The sequence below is a fragment of the Scyliorhinus torazame genome, chromosome 5 (genome assembly GCF_047496885.1).
Source record: "Scyliorhinus torazame isolate Kashiwa2021f chromosome 5, sScyTor2.1, whole genome shotgun sequence".
Classification (NCBI taxonomy): domain Eukaryota; kingdom Metazoa; phylum Chordata; class Chondrichthyes; order Carcharhiniformes; family Scyliorhinidae; genus Scyliorhinus; species Scyliorhinus torazame.
The window spans coordinates 330580339-330603217 of NC_092711.1; the positions used below are offsets into that span (position 1 = coordinate 330580339).

Consider the following 22879-nt stretch of genomic DNA (forward strand, 5'->3'; position numbering starts at 1 on the left):
ATGTTTCAAGTTACAGAGGGACATAGATAAGCTGCAGTGCTGGGCTGAGAGGTGGCAAATGCAGTTTAATGCAGAAAAGTGTGAGGTGATTCATTTTGGAAGGAATAACAGGAAGACAGAGTACTGAGCTAATGGTAAGATTCTTGGCAGTGTGGATGAGCAGAGAGATCTCGGTGTCCATGTACATAGATCCCTGAAAGTTGCCACCCAGGTTGAGAGGGTTGTTAAGAAGGCGTACGGTGTGTTCGCTTTTATTGGTAGAGGGATTGAGTTTCGGGGCCATGAGGTCATGTTGCAGCTGTACAACACTCTGGTGCGGCCGCATTTGGAGTATTGCGTGCAATTCTGGTCGCCGCATTATAGGAAGGACGTGGAGGCTTTGGAGCGGGTGCAGAGGAGATTTACCAGAATGTTGCCTGGTATGGAGGGAAGATCTTTTGAGGAAAGGCTGAGGGACTTGAGGCTGTTTTCGTTAGAGAGAAGAAGGTTAAGAGGTGACTTAATTGAGGCATACAAGATGATCAGAGGATTAGATAGGTTGGACAGTGAGAGCCTTTTTCCTCGGATGGTGATGTCTAGCACGAGGGGACATAGCTTTAAATTGAGGGGAGATAGATATAGGACAGATGTCAGAGGTAGGTTCTTTACTCCGAGAGTAGTAAGGGCGTGGAATGCCCTGCCTGCAACAGTAGTGGACTCGCAAACACTAAGGGCATTCAAATGGTCACTGGATAGACATATGGACGATAAGGGAATAGTGTAGATGGGCTTTAGAGTGGTTTCACAGGTCGGCGCAACATCGAGGGCCGAAGGGCCTGTACTGCGCTGTAATGTTCTATGTTCTATGTTCTAGGTGTGAGAGTTGAATATCCAAACTCAGTGTTTCAGAAGGATAGACTGCACGGAACAGGAGGTAGTGTAGCTTTGCTGGTAAAGGAAGGGATCAGTGCTGCTGTGAGAGATTATATCCACACTGGAGATCAAGACATGGGGGGGGGGGGATTTTCCGGCTACGTTGTGACTGGCACCGATCCGGCTATTCCCAGTGAATAGCGGGAGAGCCCAGCGCAGAACAGATCACAATGCTGCTGACCCACACTGCCCGAGGCGGTCGGGTTACGGAAAAAGGCAGGTATGTCCGAAGCCTCATTCTCGAAGGTGACATCATTGGAACAGATGTGATGGAGGTGGAGAAACACCCGGAATGGGATGGAGTCCTTACAGGGAGCAGAGATGGAGGAGCTGCAACCGAGGTCGCTGTGGGAGTCGGTGGGTTTGCAATGAATATTGGTGGGCAGTCTATCCCCGGAAATGGAGACAGAGAGGTAAGGACCGGGAAGGGACGTTTCGCAGCTGGACCATGTGAAGGTGAGAGAGGGGTGGAAATTGGAAGCAAAGTTGATAAGGTTTTCCATGTCCAGGCAAGACTATGAAGCGGCACTGATACTCATGCACTGATAGTCATGGATGTAACAGAAACCTGGTAAATGAGTCGAGTGTTTCAGCCTCAACCCCCAATCAGGCCGTGAATTCCAGACACCCAACACCGTCTGGATGAAAATGAATTTCCTCATGTCCCCTCTAATCCTTCTACCAATCACCTTAAATTGAATCACCCTGGCAATTTAGCCCTCAGCTAGGGGAAATCTTTCATGTATACTCTGTCCAGATCCCTCAATCTTGTCCACCTCAATTAGGTCGCCCCTCAGCACGGTAGCACAGTGGTTAGTTGCTTCACAGCTCCAGAGTCCCAGGTTCGATTCCCGGCTTGGGTCGCTGTCTGAAGGTCATAGAAGGCAGAGAGTAGCAATGGAAGGATGCTTTTCTAATTGGAGGGCTGTGACCAGTGGTGTTCCACAGGGATCAGTGCTGGGACCTTTGCTCTTTGTAGTATATATAAATGATTTGGAAGAAAATGTAACTGGTCTGATTAGTAAGTTTGCAGACGACACAAAGGTTGGTGGAATTGCGGATAGCGATGAGGACTGTCTGAGGATACAGCAGGATTTAGATTGTTTGGAGACTTGGGCGGAGAGATGGCAGATGGAGTTTAATCCGGACAAATGTGAGGTAATGCATTTTGGAAGGTCTAATGCAGGTAGGGAATATACAGTGAATGGTAGAACCCTCAAGAGTATTGAAAGTCAAAGAGATCTAGGAGTACAGGTCCACAGGTCATTGAAAGGGGCAACACAGGTGGAGAAGGTAGTCAAGAAGGCATACGGCATGCTTGCCTTCATTGGTCGGGGCATTGAGTATAAGAATTGGCAAGTCATGTTGCAGCTGTATAGAACCTTAGTTAGGCCACACTTGGAGTATAGTGTTCAATTCTGGTCGCCACACTACCAGAAGGATGTGGAGGCTTTAGAGAGGGTGCAGAAGAGATTTACCAGAATGTTGCCTGGTATGGAGGGCATTAGCTATGAGGAGCGGTTGAATAAACTCGGTTTGTTCTCACTGGAACGAAGGAGGTTGAGGGGAGACCTGATAGAGGTCTACAAAATTATGAGGGGCATAGACAGAGTGGATAGTCAGAGGCTTTTCCCCGGGGTAGAGGGGTCAATTACTAGGGGGCATAGGTTTAAGGTGAGAGGGGCAAGGTTTAGAGTAGATGTACGAGGCAAGTTTTTTACGCCGAGGGTTCCTGGAACTCACTACCGGAGGAGGTGGTGGAAGCAGGGACGATAGTGACATTTAAGGGGCATCTTGACAAATACATGAATAGGATGGGAATAGAGGGATACGGACCCAGGAAGTGTAGAAGATTGTAGTTTAGTCGGGCAGTATGGTCGGCACGGGCTTGGAGGGCCGAAGGGCCTGTTCCTGTGCTGTACATTTCTTTGTTTTTTGTTCTTTGTTCTGTGCGGAGTCTGCGCGTTCTCCCCGTGTCTGCGTGGATTTCCTCCGAATGGCCTCATTCTGCACTGTACATTCTATGATTCCTCTGTTGTAAGGAAAACAACCCTCGCCTTGAAAATTTCTCCTGGCTGCAATTTTCTAGCCCTGGCAGCATCCTTGTAAAACTCCTCTGTTCTATTCCAGAGCAATAACATCCTTCCTGTAATGTGGTGACCAGAACTGCACACACAATACTCCAGCTATGGTCTTACCAGCGTTTTAGTCAGTTCCATCATTGCAGCCCTGCTTTTATATTCAATATCTCGTCCAATAAAGGAAAGTGTTCCATATGCTTTGTTGGCCACCTTGTCCACCTGTCCTGCCACCTTCGGGGACCTGTGGACATGCACTCCAAGGTCTCTCACTTCCTCAAACCCTCTCAATATGTTCCCATTTATTAAGTTACTCCCTTGCTGTATCTCCAGTTTAGGGCCATTTCTCTGTGGTCAGGTTTCAGTTGTTTTAGTTCTTCGTGCTTTGGGAATCTGGGTTCCTTCTCCGGCTTCTCAGCGATTTGGGGGCCTCTCCTGGCACATGTTGTGAAGGTTCTTGGTGCTTCATGAAGGGGCTTATGTGCTTGAGAACAAAGCGTTAATTGTTAACCCGCAACTATACACATCTCCCAGGTACAGCCCAGGTATCAATGCTGTCTCCATACTGGCCCCTTCCAGACTCTACTACACATAGTCTACCATCTACCAGGGCTGGTTTAGCACAGTGGGCTGAACAGTTGGCTTGTAATGCAGAACAATACCAGCAGCGCGGGTTCAATTCCCGTACCAGCCTCCCCGAACAGGCGCCTGAATGTGGCAACTAGGGGCTTTTCACAGTAACTTCATTGAAGCCTACTCGTGACAATAAGCGATTATTATTATGATCATTATCACACACCAGACCTATCCCGTGGGCCGGATGTGAGCCCTACGCCCCTCTGGACCCTAGAGGCAGTATTCCAAATTCCTGTCGACCTGCAGAGTTTCAACACAAGATTCTGCTTGGAGCTGCTCCTCCAATCATAGGTCTTTCCCTCCGCTGACTCCTGCTGATGGGCCATCGATGCCAGCTTCAGTTACCCTGCTCCACACAATATCCCACCCAAATACAGCTTTTCAGGAAGATCTTACCGTTCCCATAGTTTTGGGGAGGAATTAAATTATTTCTCGATCCGTTCGAGGATATGGTTGTTGAATTAGATTCACAGGATTTGTTGGAACGAGCTATAGAATCGGTCCTTCCGTCTTTCGTCTTTGCATTGGTCCCAGTTCTGCTCCACTCTATAATCAGAAAGAATCACAGAATCACACAATGTTTACAACACAGAAGGAGGCCATTCTGCCCATTGCATCTGCACCAGCCCTCTCGAGGAGCAATTCACCGAGCACCATCCTCCTCCCACCTCGTCCGTCCCCCCCCTCCCTGTTCCCCCAGAGACCCTCCAAACTCCATACTAAATTTCCCTTAGTGTTGGGTGGGGTTACTGGGTTATGGGGATGGGGTGGGAGTGTGGGCTTGGGTAGGGTGCTCTTTCCAAGAGCCGGTGCAGACTCGATGGGCCGAATGGCCTCCTTCTGCCCCGTAACTTCTATGAAATTACTATCTATGAAATTACTCTTCTTTTTCAGCTGCCCCTACTTCACCCACATTCCAGATCCCTACCACTTGCTGGGTCAGAATACTCTTTCTCATGTTGCCACTGGGTCTTTTACGAATTACTTTAAATCTGTTCCCTCTCGTTCTTGATCCTTCCACCAATGGAAACAGTTTCTCCCTGTCTACTCTATCCAGATGAAGAACATCAGCTCACACTGGCCCAGAGGTCAATGTATGGAGCTCTACAATATAACATCTGAACTCAGTATCATTAATGATAGTTATACCTCAATCTCTTCGCAAGAATGTACTAAAGATCCTCTCTTGAGGGAGATGGTCATTGCCGGGCACTTGTGTGGCGCGAATGTAACTTTTCACTTGTCAGCCCAACTCCTCAGATAATGAAGCAGTCCCTGTCCAACTGCTGCAGTTGGACAGGGACTGCTTCATTATCTGAGGAGTCGCGAATGGTGCTGAACATTGTGCAGTCACCCGCAAACATCCCCACTTCTGACCTTATGACGGGAGGGAGGTCATTGATGAAGCAGCTGAAGATGGTTGGGTCTAGGACAAGACCCTGAGCAACTCCTGCAGTGATGCCCTGGAGCTGAGATGATTGACCTCCAACCACCAGAACCATCTTCCTTTGTGCCGGGAATGACTCCAACCAGCGGAGAGTTTTCCCCCCGACTCCCATTGACTCCAGTTTAGCTCGGGCTCCTTGATGCCACACTCAGTCAAATGCTCCTGGATGTCAAGGGCAGTCACTCTCACCTCACCTCTGGCATTCAGCTCTTTTGTCCATGGTTGAACCAAGGCTGTAATGAGGTCAGGAGCTGAGTGACCCTGGCGGAACCCAAACTGAGCGTCCGTGAGCAGGTTATTGCGGAGTAAGTGCCGCTTGATAGCTCTGTTGATAACCCTTTCCATCACTTTGCTGATGATGGAGAGTAGACTGATAGGGCGGTAATCGGCTGGGTTGGATTTGTCCTGTTTCTTGTGTACTGGACACACCTGGGCAATTTTCCACATTGCCGGGTAGATGCCAGTGTTGTAGTTGTACTGGAACAGCTTGTTGAGGGGCATGGCAAGTTCTGGAGCACAAGTCTTCAGTACTGTTGCTGGAATATTGTCAGGACCCAGAGCCTTTGCAGTATCCAGTCCCTTCAGCCATTTCTGGATATCACGTGGAGTGAATCGTATTGGCTGAAGACTGACATCTGTGATGCTGGGACTCTCCGGAGGAGACCGAGACGGATCATCCACTCGGCACTTCTGGCTGAAGATTGTTGCGAATGCCTCAGCCTTGTCTTTTGCACAGATGTGCTGGGCTCCTCCATCATTGAGGATGGGGATATTCGTGAAACCTCCGCCTCCAGTGAGTTATTTAATTGTCCACCACCATTCACGGCTGGATGTGGCAGGACTGCAGAGCTTAGATTTGATTCGTTCATTGTGGGATCGCTTCGCTCTGTCTGTTACTTGCTGCTTATGCTGTCTGGCACACAAGTAATCCTGTGTTGTAGCTTCACCAGGTTGACGCCTCATTTTTCAGAAATGTTGCTCCTGCCATGCTCTCCTGCACTCGTCATTGAACCAGGGTTGACCCCCTGGCTGGGGGGTAATGGGGGAGTGGGGGATTCGCCGGGCCAGGAGGTTACAGATTGTGGTTGATACAATTCTGCTGCTGCTGATGGTCCACAGCGCCTCGTGGATGCCCAGTCTGGAGTTGCTCGATCTGTTCGGAGTCTACCCCATTTAGCACGGTGCCACACAACACGATGGAGAATATCCTCAATGTGAAGACTGTCTCCACAAGGACTGTGCGGTGGTCACTGCTACCGATACTGTCAGGGACAGATACATCTGCAGCAGGCAGGTTGGGGAGGATGAGGTCAAGTATGTTTTTCTCTCTTGTTGGTTCCCTCACCACCTGCTGCAGTCCCAGTCTAGCAGCTCTGTCCTTTAGGACCCGGCCAGCTCGGTCTCCGGTGGTGTTACCGAGCCAGTCTCGGCGATGGACATTGAAGTCCCCACCCAGAGTATATTCTGTGCCCTTGCCACCCACAGAGCTTCCAACAAGTGGTGTTCAACATGGAGGAGAACTGACTCATCAGCTGATGGTGGACGGTACGTGGTGATCAGCAGGAGGTTTCCTTGCCCATGTTTAATCTGAAGCCAGGAGATCTCATGGGGTCCAGAGTCAATGTTGAAGACACCCAGGGTAACTCCCTCCCGACTGATTTTGATTAATAAGGGGATCAGGGGTTGTGGGGAGAAGGCAGGAGAATGGGGATGAGACAATATCAGCCATGATTGAATGGCGGAGCAGACTCGATGGGCCGAGTGGCCTAATTCTGCTCCTGTCTTATGGTCTTATAGACTGTGCTGCCACTTCTGCTGGGTCAGTCCTGCCGGTTTCATTGAGATCACATCAACTCTCATTCTTCTAAATTACAATGAATAGAGTCCCAACCTGTTTAAGGTTTGTCCATTAGACAAACACCCCATATCGGGGATCATCACAAACACCCCATATCGGGGATCATCACGAACACCCCATATCGGGGATCATCACAAACACTCCATATCGGGGATCATCACAAACACCCCATATCGGGGATCATCACAAACACCCCATATCGGGGATCATCACAAACACTCCATATCGGGGATCATCACAAACACTCCATATCGGGGATCATCACAAACACCCCATATCAGGGATCATCACAAACACCCCATATCGGGGATCATCACAAACACCCCATATCGGGGATCATCACAAACACTCCATATCGGGGATCATCACAAACACCCCATATCGGGGATCATCACAAACACTCCATATCGAGGATCATCACAAACACTCCATATCGGGGATCATCACAAACACCCCATATCGGGGATCATCACGAACATCCCATATCGGGGATCATCACGAACACCCCATATCGGGGATCATCACAAACACTCCATATCGGGGATCATCACGAACACCCCATATCGGGGATCATCACAAACACCCCATATCGGGGATCATCACGAACACCCCATATCGGGGATCATCACAAACACCCCATATCGGGGATCATCACAAACACTCCATATCGGGGATCATCACAAACACCCCATATCGGGGATCATCACGAACACCCCATATCGGGGATCATCACGAACACCCCATATCGGGGATCATCACAAACACTCCATATCGGGGATCATCACGAACACCCCATATCGGGGATCATCACAAACACCCCATATCGGGGATCATCACAAATACCCCATATCGGGGATCATCACAAACACCCCATATCGGGGATCATCACAAACACCCCATATCGGGGATCATCACAAACACTCCATATTGGGGATCATCACAAACACCCCATATCGGGGATCATCACAAATACCCCATATCGGGGAGCATCACAAACACCCCATATTGGGGATCATCACAAACACCCCATATCGGGGATCATCACAAATACCCCACATCGGGAATCATCACAAACACTCCATATCGGGGATCATCACAGACATCCCATATCGGGGATCATCACAAATACCCCACATCGGGAATCATCACAAACACTCCATATCGGGGATCATCACAAACACCCCATATCGGGGATCATCACAAACACCCCATATCGGGGATCATCACAAATACCCCACATCGGGGATCATCACAAACACTCCATATCGGGGATCATCACAAACACCCCATATCGGGGATCATCACAAACATCCCATATCAGGGATCATCACAAACACCTCATATCGGGGATCATCACAAACACCCCATATCGGGGATCATCACAAACACCCCATATCGGGGATCATCACAAATACCCCATTTCGGGGATCATCACAAACACCCCACATCGGGGATCATCACAAACACCCCATATCGGGGATTATCACAAACACCCCATATCGGGGATCATCACAAACACCCCATATCGGGGATCGTCACAAACACTCCATATCGGGGATCATCACAAACACCCCATATCGGGGATCATCACGAACACCCCATATCGGGGATCATCACAAACACTCCATATCGGGGATCATCACGAACACCCCATATCGGGGATCATCACAAACACCCCATATCGGGGATCATCACGAACACCCCATATCGGGGATCATCACAAACACCCCATATCGGGGATCATCACAAACACTCCATATCGGGGATCATCACAAACACCCCATATCGGGGATCATCACGAACACCCCATATCGGGGATCATCACGAACACCCCATATCGGGGATCATCACAAACACTCCATATCGGGGATCATCACGAACACCCCATATCGGGGATCATCACAAACACCCCATATCGGGGATCATCACAAATACCCCATATCGGGGATCATCACAAACACCCCATATCGGGGATCATCACAAACACCCCATATCGGGGATCATCACAAACACTCCATATTGGGGATCATCACAAACACCCCATATCGGGGATCATCACAAATACCCCATATCGGGGAGCATCACAAACACCCCATATTGGGGATCATCACAAACACCCCATATCGGGGATCATCACAAATACCCCACATCGGGAATCATCACAAACACTCCATATCGGGGATCATCACAGACATCCCATATCGGGGATCATCACAAATACCCCACATCGGGAATCATCACAAACACTCCATATCGGGGATCATCACAAACACCCCATATCGGGGATCATCACAAACACCCCATATCGGGGATCATCACAAATACCCCACGTCGGGGATCATCACAAACACTCCATATCGGGGATCATCACAAACACCCCATATCGGGGATCATCACGAACATCCCATATCAGGGATCATCACAAACACCTCATATCGGGGATCATCACAAACACCCCATATCGGGGATCATCACAAACACCCCTTTTCGGGGAACATCACAAATACCCCATTTCGGGGATCATCACAAACACCCCACATCGGGGATCATCACAAACACCCCATATCGGGGATTATCACAAACACCCCATATCGGGGATCATCACAAACACCCCATATCGGGGATCGTCACAAACACTCCATATCGGGGATCATCACAAATACCCCACATCGGGGATCATCACAAACACACCATATTGGGGATCATCACAAATACCCCACATCGGGGATCATCACAAACACCCCATATCGGGGATCATCACAAACACCCCATATCGGGGATCATCACAAACATTCCATATCGGGGATCACCACAAACACTCCATATCGGGGATCATCACAAACACCCCATATCGGGGATCATCACAAACACCCCATATCGGGGATCATCAGAAACACTCCATATCGGGGATCATCAGAAACACTCCATATCAGGGATCATCACAAACACCCCATATCGGGGATCATCACAAACACCCCATATCGGGGATCATCAGAAAAACTCCATATCGGGGATCATCAGAAACACTCCATATCGGGGATCATCAGAAACACTCCATATCGGGGATCATCAGAAACACTCCATATCGGGGATCATCACAAACACTCCATATCGGGGATCATCACAAACACCCCATATCGGGGATCATCAGAAACACTCCATATCGGGGATCATCAGAAACATCCCATATCGGGGATCATCACAAACACCCCATATCGGGGATCATCACAAACACCCCATATCGGGGATCATCACAAACACTCCATATCGGGTATCATCACAAACACCCCATATCAGGGATCATCACAAACACCCCATATCGGGGATCATCACAAACACTCCATATCGGGGATCATCACAAACACCCCATATCGGGGATCATCACAAACACCCCATATTGGGGATCATCACAAACACTCCATATCGGGGATCATCACAAACACTCCATATCGGGGATCATCAGAAACACTCCATATCGGGGATCATCAGAAACATCCCATATCGGGGATCATCACAAACACCCCATATCGGGGATCATCACAAACACCCCATATCGGGGATCATCACAAACACTCCATATCGGGGATCATCACAAACACCCCATATCAGGGATCATCACAAACACCCCATATCGGGGATCATCACAAACACTCCATATCGGGGATCATCACAAACACCCCATATCGGGGATCATCACAAACACCCCATATCGGGGATCATCACAAACACTCCATATCGGGGATCATCACAAACACCCCATATCGGGGATCATCACAAACACTCCATATCGGGGATCATCACAAACACCCCATATCGGGGATCATCACAAACACCCCATATCGGGGATCATCACAAACACTCCATATCGGGGATCATCACAAACACCCCATATCGGGGATCATCACAAACACCCCATATCAGGGATCATCACAAACACCCCATATCGGGGATCATCACAAACACCCCATATCGGGGATCATCACAAACACCCCATATCGGGGATCATCACAAACACTCCATATCGGGGATCATCACAAACACTCCATATCGAGGATCATCACAAACACTCCATATCGGGGGTCATCACAAACACCCCATATCGGGGATCATCACAAACACCCCATATCGGGGATCATCACAAACACCCCATATCGGGAATCATCACAAACACTCCATATCGGGGATCATCACAAACACCCCATATCAGGGATTATCACAAACACCCCATATCGGGGATCATCACAAACACCCCATATCGGGGATCATCACAAACACCCCATATCGGGGATTTCGGCGGGAGAACAGCTGGTGAGTCAGTTTCAGCGGGAGCATTGCGGAAGTGGTTGCTGGGAGGTAAGTCTGTCCTTTAAAAGCACTTGTCTTTGCAGGGGCAGGCCAGTCGATTTCGGCGTGAGAACAGCTGGTGAGTCAGTTTCAGCGGGAGCAGTGCGGAAGTGGTTGCTGGGAGGTAAGTCTGTCCTTTAAAAGCACTTGTCTTTGCAGGGGCAGGCCAGTCGATTTCGGCGGGAGAACAGCTGGTGAGTCAGTTTCAGCGGGAGCAGTGCGGAAGTGGTTGCTGGGAGGTAAGTCTGTCCTTTAAAAGCACTTGTCTTTGCAGGGGCAGGCCAGTCGATTTCGGTGGGAGAATCAGCTGGTGTGTCAGTTTCAGCGGGAGCAGTGCGGAAGTGGTTGCTGGGAGGTAAGTCTGTCCTTTAAAAGCACTTGTCTTTGCAGGGGCAGGCCAGTCGATTTCGGCGTGAGAACAGCTGGTGAGTCAGTTTCAGCGGGAGCAGTGCGGAAGTGGTTGCTGGGAGGTAAGTCTGTCCTTTAAAAGCACTTGTCTTTGCAGGGGCAGGCCAGTCGATTTCGGCGTGAGAACAGCTGGTGAGTCAGTTTCAGCGGGAGCAGTGCGGAAGTGGTTGCTGGGAGGTAAGTCTGTCCTTTAAAAGCATTTGTCTTTGCAGGGGCAGGCCAGTCGATTTCGGCGGGGGAATCAGCTGGTGAGTCAGTTTCAGCGCGAGCAGTGCGGAAGTGGTTGCGGGGAGGTAAGTCTGTCCTTTAAAAGCACTTGGCTTTGCAGGGGCAGGCCAGTCGATTTCGGCGTGAGAACAGCTGGTGAGTCAGTTTCAGCGGGATCAGTGTGGAAGTGGTTGCTGGGAGGTAAGTCTGTCCTTTAAAAGCACTTGGCTTTGCAGGGGCAGTCCAGTCGATTTCGGCGGGAGAATCAGCTGGTGAGTCAGTTTCAGTGGGAGCAGTGTGGAAGTGGTTGCTGGGAGGTAAGTCTGTCCTTTAAAAGCACTTGTCTTTGCAGGGGCAGGCCAGTGGATAACGGCGTGAGAACAGCTGGTGAGTCAGTTTCAGCGGGAGCAGTGCGGAAGTGGTTGCTGGGAGGTAAGTCTGTCCTTTAAAAGCACTTGTCTTTGCAGGGGCAGGCCAGTCGATTTCGGCGGGAGAATCAGCTGGTGAGTCAGTTTCGGCGGGAGCAGTGCGGAAGTGGTTGCTGGGAGGTAAGTCTGTCCTTTAAAAGCACTTGTCTTTGCAGGGGCAGGCCAGTCGATTTCGGCGGGAGAATCAGCTGGTGAGTCAATTTCAGCGGGTGCAGTGCGAAGTGGTTGCTGGGAGGTAAGTCTGTCCTTTAAAAGCACTTGTCTTTGCAGGGGCAGGCCAGTCGATTTCGGCGGGGAGTCAGCTGGTGAGTCAGTTTGAGCGGGAGCAGTGCGGAAGTGGTTGCTGGGAGGTAAGTCTGTCCTTTAAAAGCACTTGTCTTTGCAGGGGCAGGCCAGTCGATTTCGGCGGGAGAATCAGTTGGTGAGTCAGTTTCAGCGGGAGCAGTGCGGAAGTGGTTGCTGGGAGGTAAGTCTGTCCTTTAAAAGCACTTGTCTTTGCAGGGGCAGGCCAGACGATTTCGGCGGGAGAATCAGCTGTTGAGTCAGTTTCAGCGGGAGCTGTGCGGAAGTGGTTGCTGGGAGGTAAGTCTGTCCTTTAAAAGCACTTGTCTTTGCAGGGGCAGGCCAGTCGATTTCGGCGGGAGAATCAGCTGGTGAGTCAGTTTCAGCGGGAGCGGTGCGGAAGTGGTTGCTGGGAGGTAAGTCAACCTTTAAAAGCACTTGTCTTTGCAGAGGCAGGCCAGTCGATTTCGGCATGAGAACAGCTGCTGAGTCAGTTTCAGCGGGAGCAGTGCGGAAGGGGTTGCTGGGAGGTAAGTCTGTCCTTTAAAAGCACTTGTCTTTGCAGGGGCAGGCCAGTCGATTTCGGCGGGAGAATCAGCTGGTGAGTCAGTTTCAGCGGGAGCAGTGCGGAAGTGGCTGCTGGGAGGTAAGTCTGTCCTTTAAAAGCACTTGTCTTTGCAGGGGCAGGCCAGTCGATTTCGGCGGGTGAATCAACTGGTGAGTCAGTTTCAGCGGGAGCAGTGCGGAAGTGGTTGCTGGGAGGTAAGTCTGTCCTTTAAAAGCACTTGTCTTTGCAGGGGCAGGCCAGTCGATTTCGGCGGGAGAAACAGCTGGTGAGTCAGTTTAAGCGGGAGCAGTGCGGAAGTGGTTGCTGGGAGGTAAGTCTGTCCTTTAAAAGCACTTGTCTTTGCAGGGGCAGGCCAGTCGATTTCGGCGGGAGAATCAGCTGGTGAGTCAGTTTCAGCGGGAGCAGTGCGTAAGTGGTTGCTGGGAGATTAGTCTGTCCTTTAAAAGCACTTGTCTTTGCAGGGGCAGGCGAGTCGATTTCGGCGGGAGAATCAGCTGGTGAGTCAGTTTCAGCGGGAGCAGTGCGGAAGTGGTTGCTGGGAGGTAAGTCTGTCCTTTAAAAGCACTTGTCTTTGCAGGGGCAGGCCAGTCGATTTCGGCGGGAGAATGAGTTGGTGAGTCAGTTTCAGCGGGAGCAGTGCGGAAGTGGTTGCTGGGAGGTAAGTCTGTCCTTTAAAAGCACTTGTCTTTGCAGGGGCAGGCCAGTCGATTTCGGCGGGAGAATCAGCTGGTGAGTCAGTTTCAGCGGGAGCAGAGCGGAAGTGGTTGCTGGGAGATAAGTCTGTCCTTTAAAAGCACCTGTCTTTGCAGGGGCAGGCCAGTCGATTTCGGCGGGAGAATCAGCTGGTGAGTTTTTTCAGCGGGAGCAGTGCGGAAGTGGTTGCTGGGAGGTAAGTCTGTCCTTTAAAAGCACCTGTCTTTGCAGGGGCAGGCCAGTCGATTTCGGTGGGAGAATCAGCTGGTGAGTCAGTTTCAGCGGGAGCAGTGCGGAAGTGGTTGCTGGGAGGTAAGTCTGTCCTTTAAAAGCACTTGTCTTTGCAGGGGCAGGCCAGTCGATTTCGGCGGGAGAATCAGCTGGTGAGTCAGTTTCAGCGGGAGCAGTGCGGAAGTGGTTGCTGGGATGTAAGTCTGTCCTTTAAAAGCACTTGTCTTTGCAGGGGCAGGCCAGTCGATTTCGGCGGGAGAATCAGCTGGTGAGTCAGTTTCAGCGGGAGCAGTGCGGAAGTGGTTGCTGGGAGGTAAGTCTGTCCTTTAAAAGCACTTGTCTTTGCAGGGGCAGGCCAGTCGATTTCGGCGGGAGAACAGCTGGTGAGTCAGTTTCAGCGGGAGCAGTGCGGAAGTGGATGCTGGGAGGTAAGTCTGTCCTTTAAACGCACTTGTCCTTGCATGGGCAGGTCAGTTCATTTCGGTGTGAGAACAGCTGGTGAGTCAGTTTCAGCGGGATCAGTGCGGAAGTGGTTGCTGGGAGGTAATTCTGTCCTTTAAAAGCACTTGTCTTAGCAGGGGCAGGCCAGTCGATTTCAGCGGGAGAATCAGCTGGTGAGTCAGTTTCAGCGGGAGCAGTGCGGAAGTGGTTGCTGTGAGATAAGTCGGTCCTTTAAAAGCACTTGTCTTTGCAGGGGCAGGCCAGTCGATTTCAGCGGGAGAATCAGCTGGTGAGTCAGTTTCAGCGGGAGCATTGCGGAAGTGGTTGCTGGGAGGTAATTCTGTCCTTTAAAAGCACTTCTCTTTGCAGGGGCAGGCCAGTCGATTTCGGCGGGAGAATCAGCTGGTGAGTCAGTTTCAGCAGGAGCAGTGCGGAAGTGGTTGCTGGGAGGTAAGTCTGTCCTTTAAAAGCAATTGTCTTTGCAGGGGCAGGCCAGTCGATTTCGGCGGGGGAATCAGCTGGTGAGTCAGTTTCAGCGGGAGCAGTGCGGAAGTGGTTGCTGGGAGGTAAGTCTGTCCTTTAAAAGCACTTGTCTTTGCAGGGGCAGGCCTGTCGATTTCGGCGGGGGAATCAGCTGGTGAGTCAGTTTCAGCGGGAGCAGTGCGGAAGTGGATGCTGGGAGGTAATTCTGTCCTTTAAAAGCACTTGTCTTTGCAGGGGCAGGCCAGTCGATTTCGGAGGGAGAATCAGCTGGTGAGTCAGTTTCAGCGGGAGCAGTGCGGAAGTGGTTGCTGGGAGGTAAGTCTGTCCTTTAAAAGCACTTGTCTTTGCAGGGGCAGACCTGTCGATTTCGGCGGGGGAATCAGCTGGTGAGTCAGTTTCAGCGGGAGCATTGCGGAAGTGGTTGCTGGGAGGTAAGTATGTCCTTTAAAAGCACTTGTCTTTGCAGGGGCAGGCCAGTCTATTTCGGCTGGAGAAACGGCTGGTGAGTCAGTTTAAGCGGGAGCAGTGCGGAAGTGGTTGCTGGGGGGTAAGTCTGTCCTTTAAAAGCACTTGTCTTTTCAGGGGCAGGCCAGTCGATTTCTGCGTGAGAACAGCTGGTGAGTCAGTTTCAGCGGGAGCAGTGCGGAAGTGCTTGCGGGGAGGTAAGTCTGTCCTTTAAAAGCACTTGTCTTTATGGGGCAGGCCAGTCGATTTCGGCGGGAGAATCAGTTGGTGAGTCAGTTTCAGCGAGAGGAGTGCGGAAGTGGTTGCTGGGAGGTAAGTCTGTCCTTTAAAAGCACTTGTCTTTGCAGGGGCAGGCCAGTCGATTTCGGCGGGAGAATCAGCTGATGAGTCAGTTTCAGCGGGAGCAGTGCGGAAGTGCTTGCGGGTAGGTAAGTCTGTCCTTTAAAAGCACTTGTCTTTGCAGGGGCAGGCCAGTCGATTTCGGCGGGAGAATCAGTTGGTGAGTCAGTTTCAGCGGGAGCAGTGCGGAAGTGGTTGCTGGGAGGTAAGTCTGTCCTTTAAAAGCACTTGTCTTTGCAGGGGCAGGCCAGTCGATTTCGGCGGCAGAATCAGCTGATGAGTCAGTTTCAGCGGGAGCAGTGCGGAAGTGGTTGCTGGGAGGTAAGTCTGTCCTTTAAAAGCACTTGTCTTTGCAGGGGCAGGCCAGTCGATTTCGGCGGGAGAATCAACTGGTGAGTCAGTTTCAGCGGGAGCAGTGCGGAAGTGGTTGCTGGGAGGTAAGTCTGTCCTTTAAAAGCACTTGTCTTTGCAGGGGCAGGCCAGTCGATTTCGGCGGGAGAATCAGCTGGTGAGTCAGTTTCAGCGGGAGCAATGCGGAAGTGGTTGCTGGGAGGTAAGTCTGTCCTTTAAAAGCACTTGTCTTTGCAGGGGCAGGCCAGTCGATTTCGGCGGGAGAATCAGCTGATGAGTCAGTTTCAGCGGGAGCAGTGCGGAAGTGGTTGCTGGGAGGTAAGTCTGTCCTTTAAAAGCACTTGTCTTTGCAGGGGCAGGCCAGTCGATTTCAGCGGGAGAATCAGCTGGTGAGTCAGTTTCAGCGGGAGCAGTGTGGAAGTGGTTGCTGGGAGGTAAGTCTGACCTTTAAAAGCACTTGTCTTTGCAGGGGCAGGCCAGTCGATTTCGGACGGAGAATCAGCTGGTGAGTCAGTTTCAGCGGGAGCAGTGTGGAAGTGGTTGCTGGGAGGTAAGTATGTCCTTTAAAAGCACTTGTCTTTGCAGGGGCAGGCCAGTCGATTTCGGCGGGAGAATCAGCTGGTGAGTCAGTTTCAGCGGGAGCAGTGCGGAAGTGGTTGCTGGGAGCTACGTCTGTCCTTTAAAAGCACTTGTCTTTGCAGGGGCAGGCCAGTCGATTTTGGCGGGAGAATCAGCTGGTGAGTCAGTTTCAGCGGGAGCAGTGCGGAAGTGGTTGCTGGGAGGTAAGTCTGTCCTTTAAAAGCACTTGTCTTTGCAGGGGCAGGCCAGTCGATTTCGGCGGGAGAATCAGCTGGAGAGTCAGTTTCAGCGGGAGCAGTGCGGAAGTGGTTGCTGGGAGGTAAGTCTGTCCTTTAAAAGCACTTGTCTGTGCAGGGGCAGGCCAGTCGATTTCGGCGGGAGAATCAGCTGGTGAGTCAGTTTCAGCGGGAGCAGTGCGGAAGTGGTTGCTGGGAGGTAAGTCTGTCCTTTAAAAGCACTTGTCTTTGAAGGGGCAGGCCAGTCGATTTCGGCGGGAGAATCAGCTGGTGAGTCAGTTTCAGCGGGAGCAGTGTGGAAGTGGTTGCTGGGAGGTAAGTCTGTCCTTTAAAAGCACTTGTCTTTGCAGGGGCAGGCCAGTCGATTACGGCATGAGAACAGCTGGTGAGTCAGTTTCAGCGGGAGCAGTGCGGAAGTGGTTGCTGGGAGGTAAGTCTGTCCTTTAAAAGCACTTTTCTTTGCAGGGGCAGGCCAGTCGATTTCGGCGGGAGAATCAGCTGGTGAGTCAGTTTCAGTGGGAGCAGTGCGGAAGTGGTTGCTGGGAGGTAAGTCTGTCCTTTAAAAGCACTTGTCTTTGCAGGGGCAGGCCAGTCGATTTCGGCGGGAGAATCAGCTGGTGAGTCAGTTTCAGCGGGAGCAGTGCAGAAGTGGTTGCTGGGAGATAAGTCTGTCCTTTAAAAGCACTTGTCTTTGCAGGGGCAGGCCAGTCGATTTCGGCGGGAGAATCAGCTGGTGAGTCAGTTTCAGCGGGAGCAGTGCGGAAGTGGTTGCTGGGTGGTAAGTCTGTCCTTTAAAAGCACTTGTCTTTGCAGGGGCAGGCCAGTCGATTTCGGCGGGAGAATCAACTGATGAGTCAGTTTCAGCGGGAGCAGTGCGGAAGTGGTTGCTGGGAGGTATGTCTGTCCTTTAAAAGCACTTGTCTTTGCAGGGGCAGGCCAGCCGATTTCGGCGGGAGAATCAGCTGGTGAGTCAGTTTCAGCGGGAGCAGTGCGGAAGTGGTTGCTGGGAGGTAAGTCTGTCCTTTAAAAGCACTTGTCTTTGCAGGGGCAGGCCAGTCGATTCCGGCGGGAGAATCAGCTGGAGAGTCAGTTTCAGCGGGAACAGTGCGGAAGTGGTTGCTGGGAGGTAAGTCTGTCCTTTAAAAGCACTTGTCTTTACAGGGGAGGCCAGTCGATTTCGGCGGGAGAATCAGCTGATGAGTCAGTTTCAGTGGGAGCAGTGTGGAAGTGGTTGCTGGGAGGTAAGTCTGTCCTTTAAAAGCACTTGTCTTTGCAGGGGCAGGCCAGTCGATTTCGGTCGGAGAATCAGCTGGTGAGTCAGTTTCAGCGGGAGCAGTGCGGAAGTGGTTGCTGGGAGGTATGTCTGTCCTTTAAAAGCACTTGTCTTTGCAGGGGCAGGCCAGTCGATTTCGGCGGGAGAATCAGCTGGTGAGTCAGTTTCAGCGGGAGCAGTGCGGAAGTGGTTGCTGGGTGGTAAGTCTGTCCTTTAAAAGCACTTGTCTTTGCAGGCGCAGGCCAGTCGATTTCGGCCGGATAATCAGCTGGTGAGTCAGTTTCAGCGGGAGCAGTGCGGAAGTGGTTGCTGGGAGGTAAGTCTGTCCTTTAAAAGCACTTGTCTTTGCAGGGGCAAGCCAGTCGATTTCGGCGGGAGAATCAGCTGGAGAGTCAGTTTCAGCGGGAACAGTGCGGAAGTGGTTGCTGGGAGGTAAGTCTGTCCTTTAAAAGCACTTGTCTTTGCAGGGGCAGTCCAGTCGATTTCGGCGGGAGAATCAGCTGGTGAGTCAGTTTCAGCGGGAGCAGTGCGGAAGTGGTTGCTGGGAGGTAAGTCTGTCCTTTAAAAGCACTTGTCTTTGCAGGGGCAGGCCAGTCGATTTCGGCGGGAGAATCAGCTGGTGAGTCCGTTTCAGCGGGAGCAGTGCGGAAGTGGTTGCTGGGAGGTAAGTCTGTCCTTTAAAAGCACTTGTCTTTGCAGGGGCAGGCCAGTCGATTTCGGCGGGAGAATCAGCTGGTGAGTCAGTTTCAGCGGGAGCAGTGCGGAAGTGGTTGCTGGGAGGTAAGTCTGTCCTTTAAAAGCACTTGTCTTTGCAGGGGCAGGCCAGTCGATTTCGGCGGGAGAATCAGCTGGAGAGTCAGTTTCAGCGGGAACAGTGCGGAAGTGGTTGCTGGGAGGTAAGTCTGTCCTTTAAAAGCACTTGTCTTTACAGGGGAGGCCAGTCGATTTCGGCGGGAGAATCAGCTGATGAGTCAGTTTCAGTGGGAGCAGTGTGGAAGTGGTTGCTGGGAGGTAAGTCTGTCCTTTAAAAGCACTTGTCTTTGCAGGGGCAGGCCAGTCGATTTCGGTCGGAGAATCAGCTGGTGAGTCAGTTTCAGCGGGAGCAGTGCGGAAGTGGTTGCTGGGAGGTATGTCTGTCCTTTAAAAGCACTTGTCTTTGCAGGGGCAGGCCAGTCGATTTCGGCGGGAGAATCAGCTGGTGAGTCAGTTTCAGCGGGAGCAGTGCGGAAGTGGTTGCTGGGAGGTAAGTCTGTCCTTTAAAAGCACTTGTCTTTGCAGGGGCAGGCCAGTCGATTTCGGCGGGGGAATCAGCTGGTGAGTCAGTTTCAGCGGGAGCAGTGCGGAAGTGGTTGCTGGGTGGTAAGTCTGTCCTTTAAAAGCACTTGTCTTTGCAGGCGCAGGCCAGTCGATTTCGGCCGGATAATCAGCTGGTGAGTCAGTTTCAGCGGGAGCAGTGCGGAAGTGGTTGCTGGGAGGTAAGTCTGTCCTTTAAAAGCACTTGTCTTTGCAGGGGCAAGCCAGTCGATTTCGGCGGGAGAATCAGCTGGAGAGTCAGTTTCAGCGGGAACAGTGCGGAAGTGGTTGCTGGGAGGTAAGTCTGTCCTTTAAAAGCACTTGTCTTTGCAGGGGCAGTCCAGTCGATTTCGGCGGGAGAATCAGCTGGTGAGTCAGTTTCAGCGGGAGCAGTGCGGAAGTGGTTGCTGGGAGGTAAGTCTGTCCTTTAAAAGCACTTGTCTTTGCAGGGGCAGGCCAGTCGATTTCGGCGGGAGAATCAGCTGGTGAGTCCGTTTCAGCGGGAGCAGTGCGGAAGTGGTTGCTGGGAGGTAAGTCTGTCCTTTAAAAGCACTTGTCTTTGCAGGGGCAGGCCAGTCGATTTCGGCGGGAGAATCAGCTGGTGAGTCAGTTTCAGCGGGAGCAGTGCGGAAGTAGTTGCTGGGAGGTAAGTCTGTCCTTTAAAAGCACTTGTCTTTGCAGGGGCAGGCCAGTCGATTTCGGCGGGAGAATCAGCTGGTGAGTCTGTTTCAGCGGGAGCAGTGCGGAAGTGGTTGCTGGGAGGCAAGTCTGTCCTTTAAAAGCACTTGTCTTTGCAGGGGCAGGCCAGTCGATTTTGGCGGGGATGGAGCTGGCTGGTTAGTCAATTTCAGCAGGAGCTGAGAAAAACATTTTTTTTTTAAAATTAGTGTTTTAGGCGGGAACAGGAAGTCGACCCACGGACATCTGGGAAGACCCTCACCAATAAATTCTGGTGGAGAGGAAACCCGAGACACTACACGTGTAGTGTCTCCTACCCGCCCTCCTCCTCTAACCTAATAATAAAACCCATTGGTCTGAGGTAAGTACCATATTTTATTATATTATTATTATTTTTTTATAAAAAATTTAATTTAGTTGTTAGCCAGATCTTGGTAGAAAGTTGGAGGAATGGCAGGGAAGGGAGTGCAATGTTCCTCCTGCAGGATGTTTGAGGTGAGGGATGCAGTTCGTGTCCCTGCTGATTTTACCTGCAGGAAGTGCTGCCATCTCCAGCTCCTCCAAGACCGAGTTAGGGAACTGGAGCTGGAGTTGGAAGAACTTCGGATCATTCGGGAGGCAGAGGGGGTCATAGATAGCAGCTTCAGGGAATTAGTTACACCAAATATTGGAGATAGGTGGGTAACTGTAAGAGGGACTGGGAAAAAGCAGTCAGTGCAGGGATCCCCTGCGGTCGTTCCCCTGAGAAACAAGTATACCGCTTTGGATACTTATGGGGGGGGGGACTTACCAGGGGTAAGCCATGGGGTACGGGCCTCTGGCACGGGGTCTGTCCCTGTTGCTCAGAAGGGAAGGGGGGAGAGGAGCAGAGCATTAGTAATTGGGGACTCTATAGTCAGAGGCACAGATGGAGATTTTGTGGGAGCGTGAGAGACTCACGTTTGGTATGTTGCCTCCCAGGTGCAAGGGTACGTGATGTCTCGGATCGTGTTTTCCGGGTCCTTATGGGGGAGGGGGAGCAGCCCCAAGTCGTGGTCCACATTGGCACTAACGACATAGGTAGGAAAGGGGACAAGGGTGTCAGGCATGCTTTCAGGGAGCTAGGATGGAAGCTCAGAACTAGAACAAACAGAGTTGTTATCTCTGGGTTGTTGCCCGTGCCACGTGATAGTGAGATGAGGAATAGGGAGAGAGAGCATTTAAACACGTGGCTACAGGGATGGTGCAGGCGGGAGGGATTCAGATTTCTGGATAACTGGGGCTCTTTCTGGGGAAGGTGGGACCTCTACAGACAGGATGGTCTACATCTGAACCTGAGGGGCACAAATATCCTGGGGGGGAGATTTGTTAGTGCTCTTTGGGGGGGGTTTAAACTAATGCAGCAGGGGCATGGGAACCTGGATTGTAGTTTTAGGGTAAGGGAGAATGAGAGTATAGAGGTCAGGAGCACAGATTTGACGTCGCAGGAGGGGGCCAGTGTTCAGGTAGGTGGTTTGAAGTGTGTCTACTTCAATGCCAGGAGTATACGAAACAAGGTAGGGAAACTGGCAGCATGGGTTGGTACCTGGGACTTCGATGTTGTGGCCAATTTGGAGACATGGACAGAGCAGGGACAGGAATGGATGTTGCAGGTTCCGGGGTTTAGGTGTTTTAGTAAGCTCAGAGAAGGAGGCAAAAGAGGGGGAGGTGTGGCGCTGCTAGTCAAGAGCAGTATTACGGTGGCGGAGAGGATGCTAGATGGGGACTCTTCTTCCGAGGTAGTATGGGCTGAAGTTAGAAACAGGAAAGGAGAGGTCACCCTGTTGGGAGTTTTTTATAGGCCTCCTAATAGTTCTAGGGATGTAGAGGAAAGGATGGCGAAGATGATGGGCAGCACGGTAGCCTTGTGGATAGCACAAATGCTTCACAGCTCCAGGGTCCCAGGTTCGATTCCGGCTTGGGTCACTGTCTGTGCGGAGTCTGCACATCCTCCCCGTGTGTGCGTGGGTTTCCTCCGGGTGCTCCGGTTTCCTCCCACAGTCCAAAGATGTGCAGGTTAGGTGGATTGGCCATGCTAAATTGCCCATAGTGTCCAAAATTGCCCTTAGTGTAAGGTGGGGTTACTGGGTTATGGGGATAGGGTGGAGGTGTGGACCTTGGGTAGGGTGCTCTTTCCAAGAACCGGTGCAGACTCGATGGGCCGAATGGCCTCCTTCTGCACTGTAAATTCTATGATTCTGGATTAGAGCGAAAGTAACAGGGTAGTTATTATGGGGGACTTTAACTTTCCAAATATTGACTGGAAAAGATATAGTTCGAGTACATTAGATGGGTCGTTTTTTGTACAGTGTGTGCAGGAGGGTTTCCTGAAACAATATGTTGACAGGCCAACAAGAGGCGAGGCCACGTTGGATTTGGTTTTGGGTAATGAACCAGGCCAGGTGTTGGATTTGGAGGTAGGAGAGCACTTTGGGGACAGTGACCACAATTCGGTGACGTTTACGTTAATGATGGAAAGGGATAAGTATACACCGCAGGGAAAGAGTTATAGCTGGGGGAAGGGCAATTATGATGCCATTAGACGTGACTTGGGGGGGATAAGGTGGAGAAGTAGGCTGCAAGTGTTGGGCACACTGGATAAGTGGGGCTTGTTAAAGGATCAGCTACTGC

General features: G+C 51.3%; 1 protein-coding gene across 1 annotated transcript in view; it reads right to left on the bottom strand.

The window, feature by feature from the left end:
* LOC140421340 (adhesion G-protein coupled receptor G2-like) overlaps positions 1 to 22879 on the bottom strand; it is a 370647-nt gene that overhangs the window by 181432 nt on the left and 166336 nt on the right. Inside the window, exon 5 of the mRNA XM_072506010.1 lies at positions 4023 to 4172. Coding sequence (XP_072362111.1) covers positions 4023 to 4172 — 150 coding nt within the window. The remainder of the gene's footprint in view (positions 1 to 4022; positions 4173 to 22879) is intronic.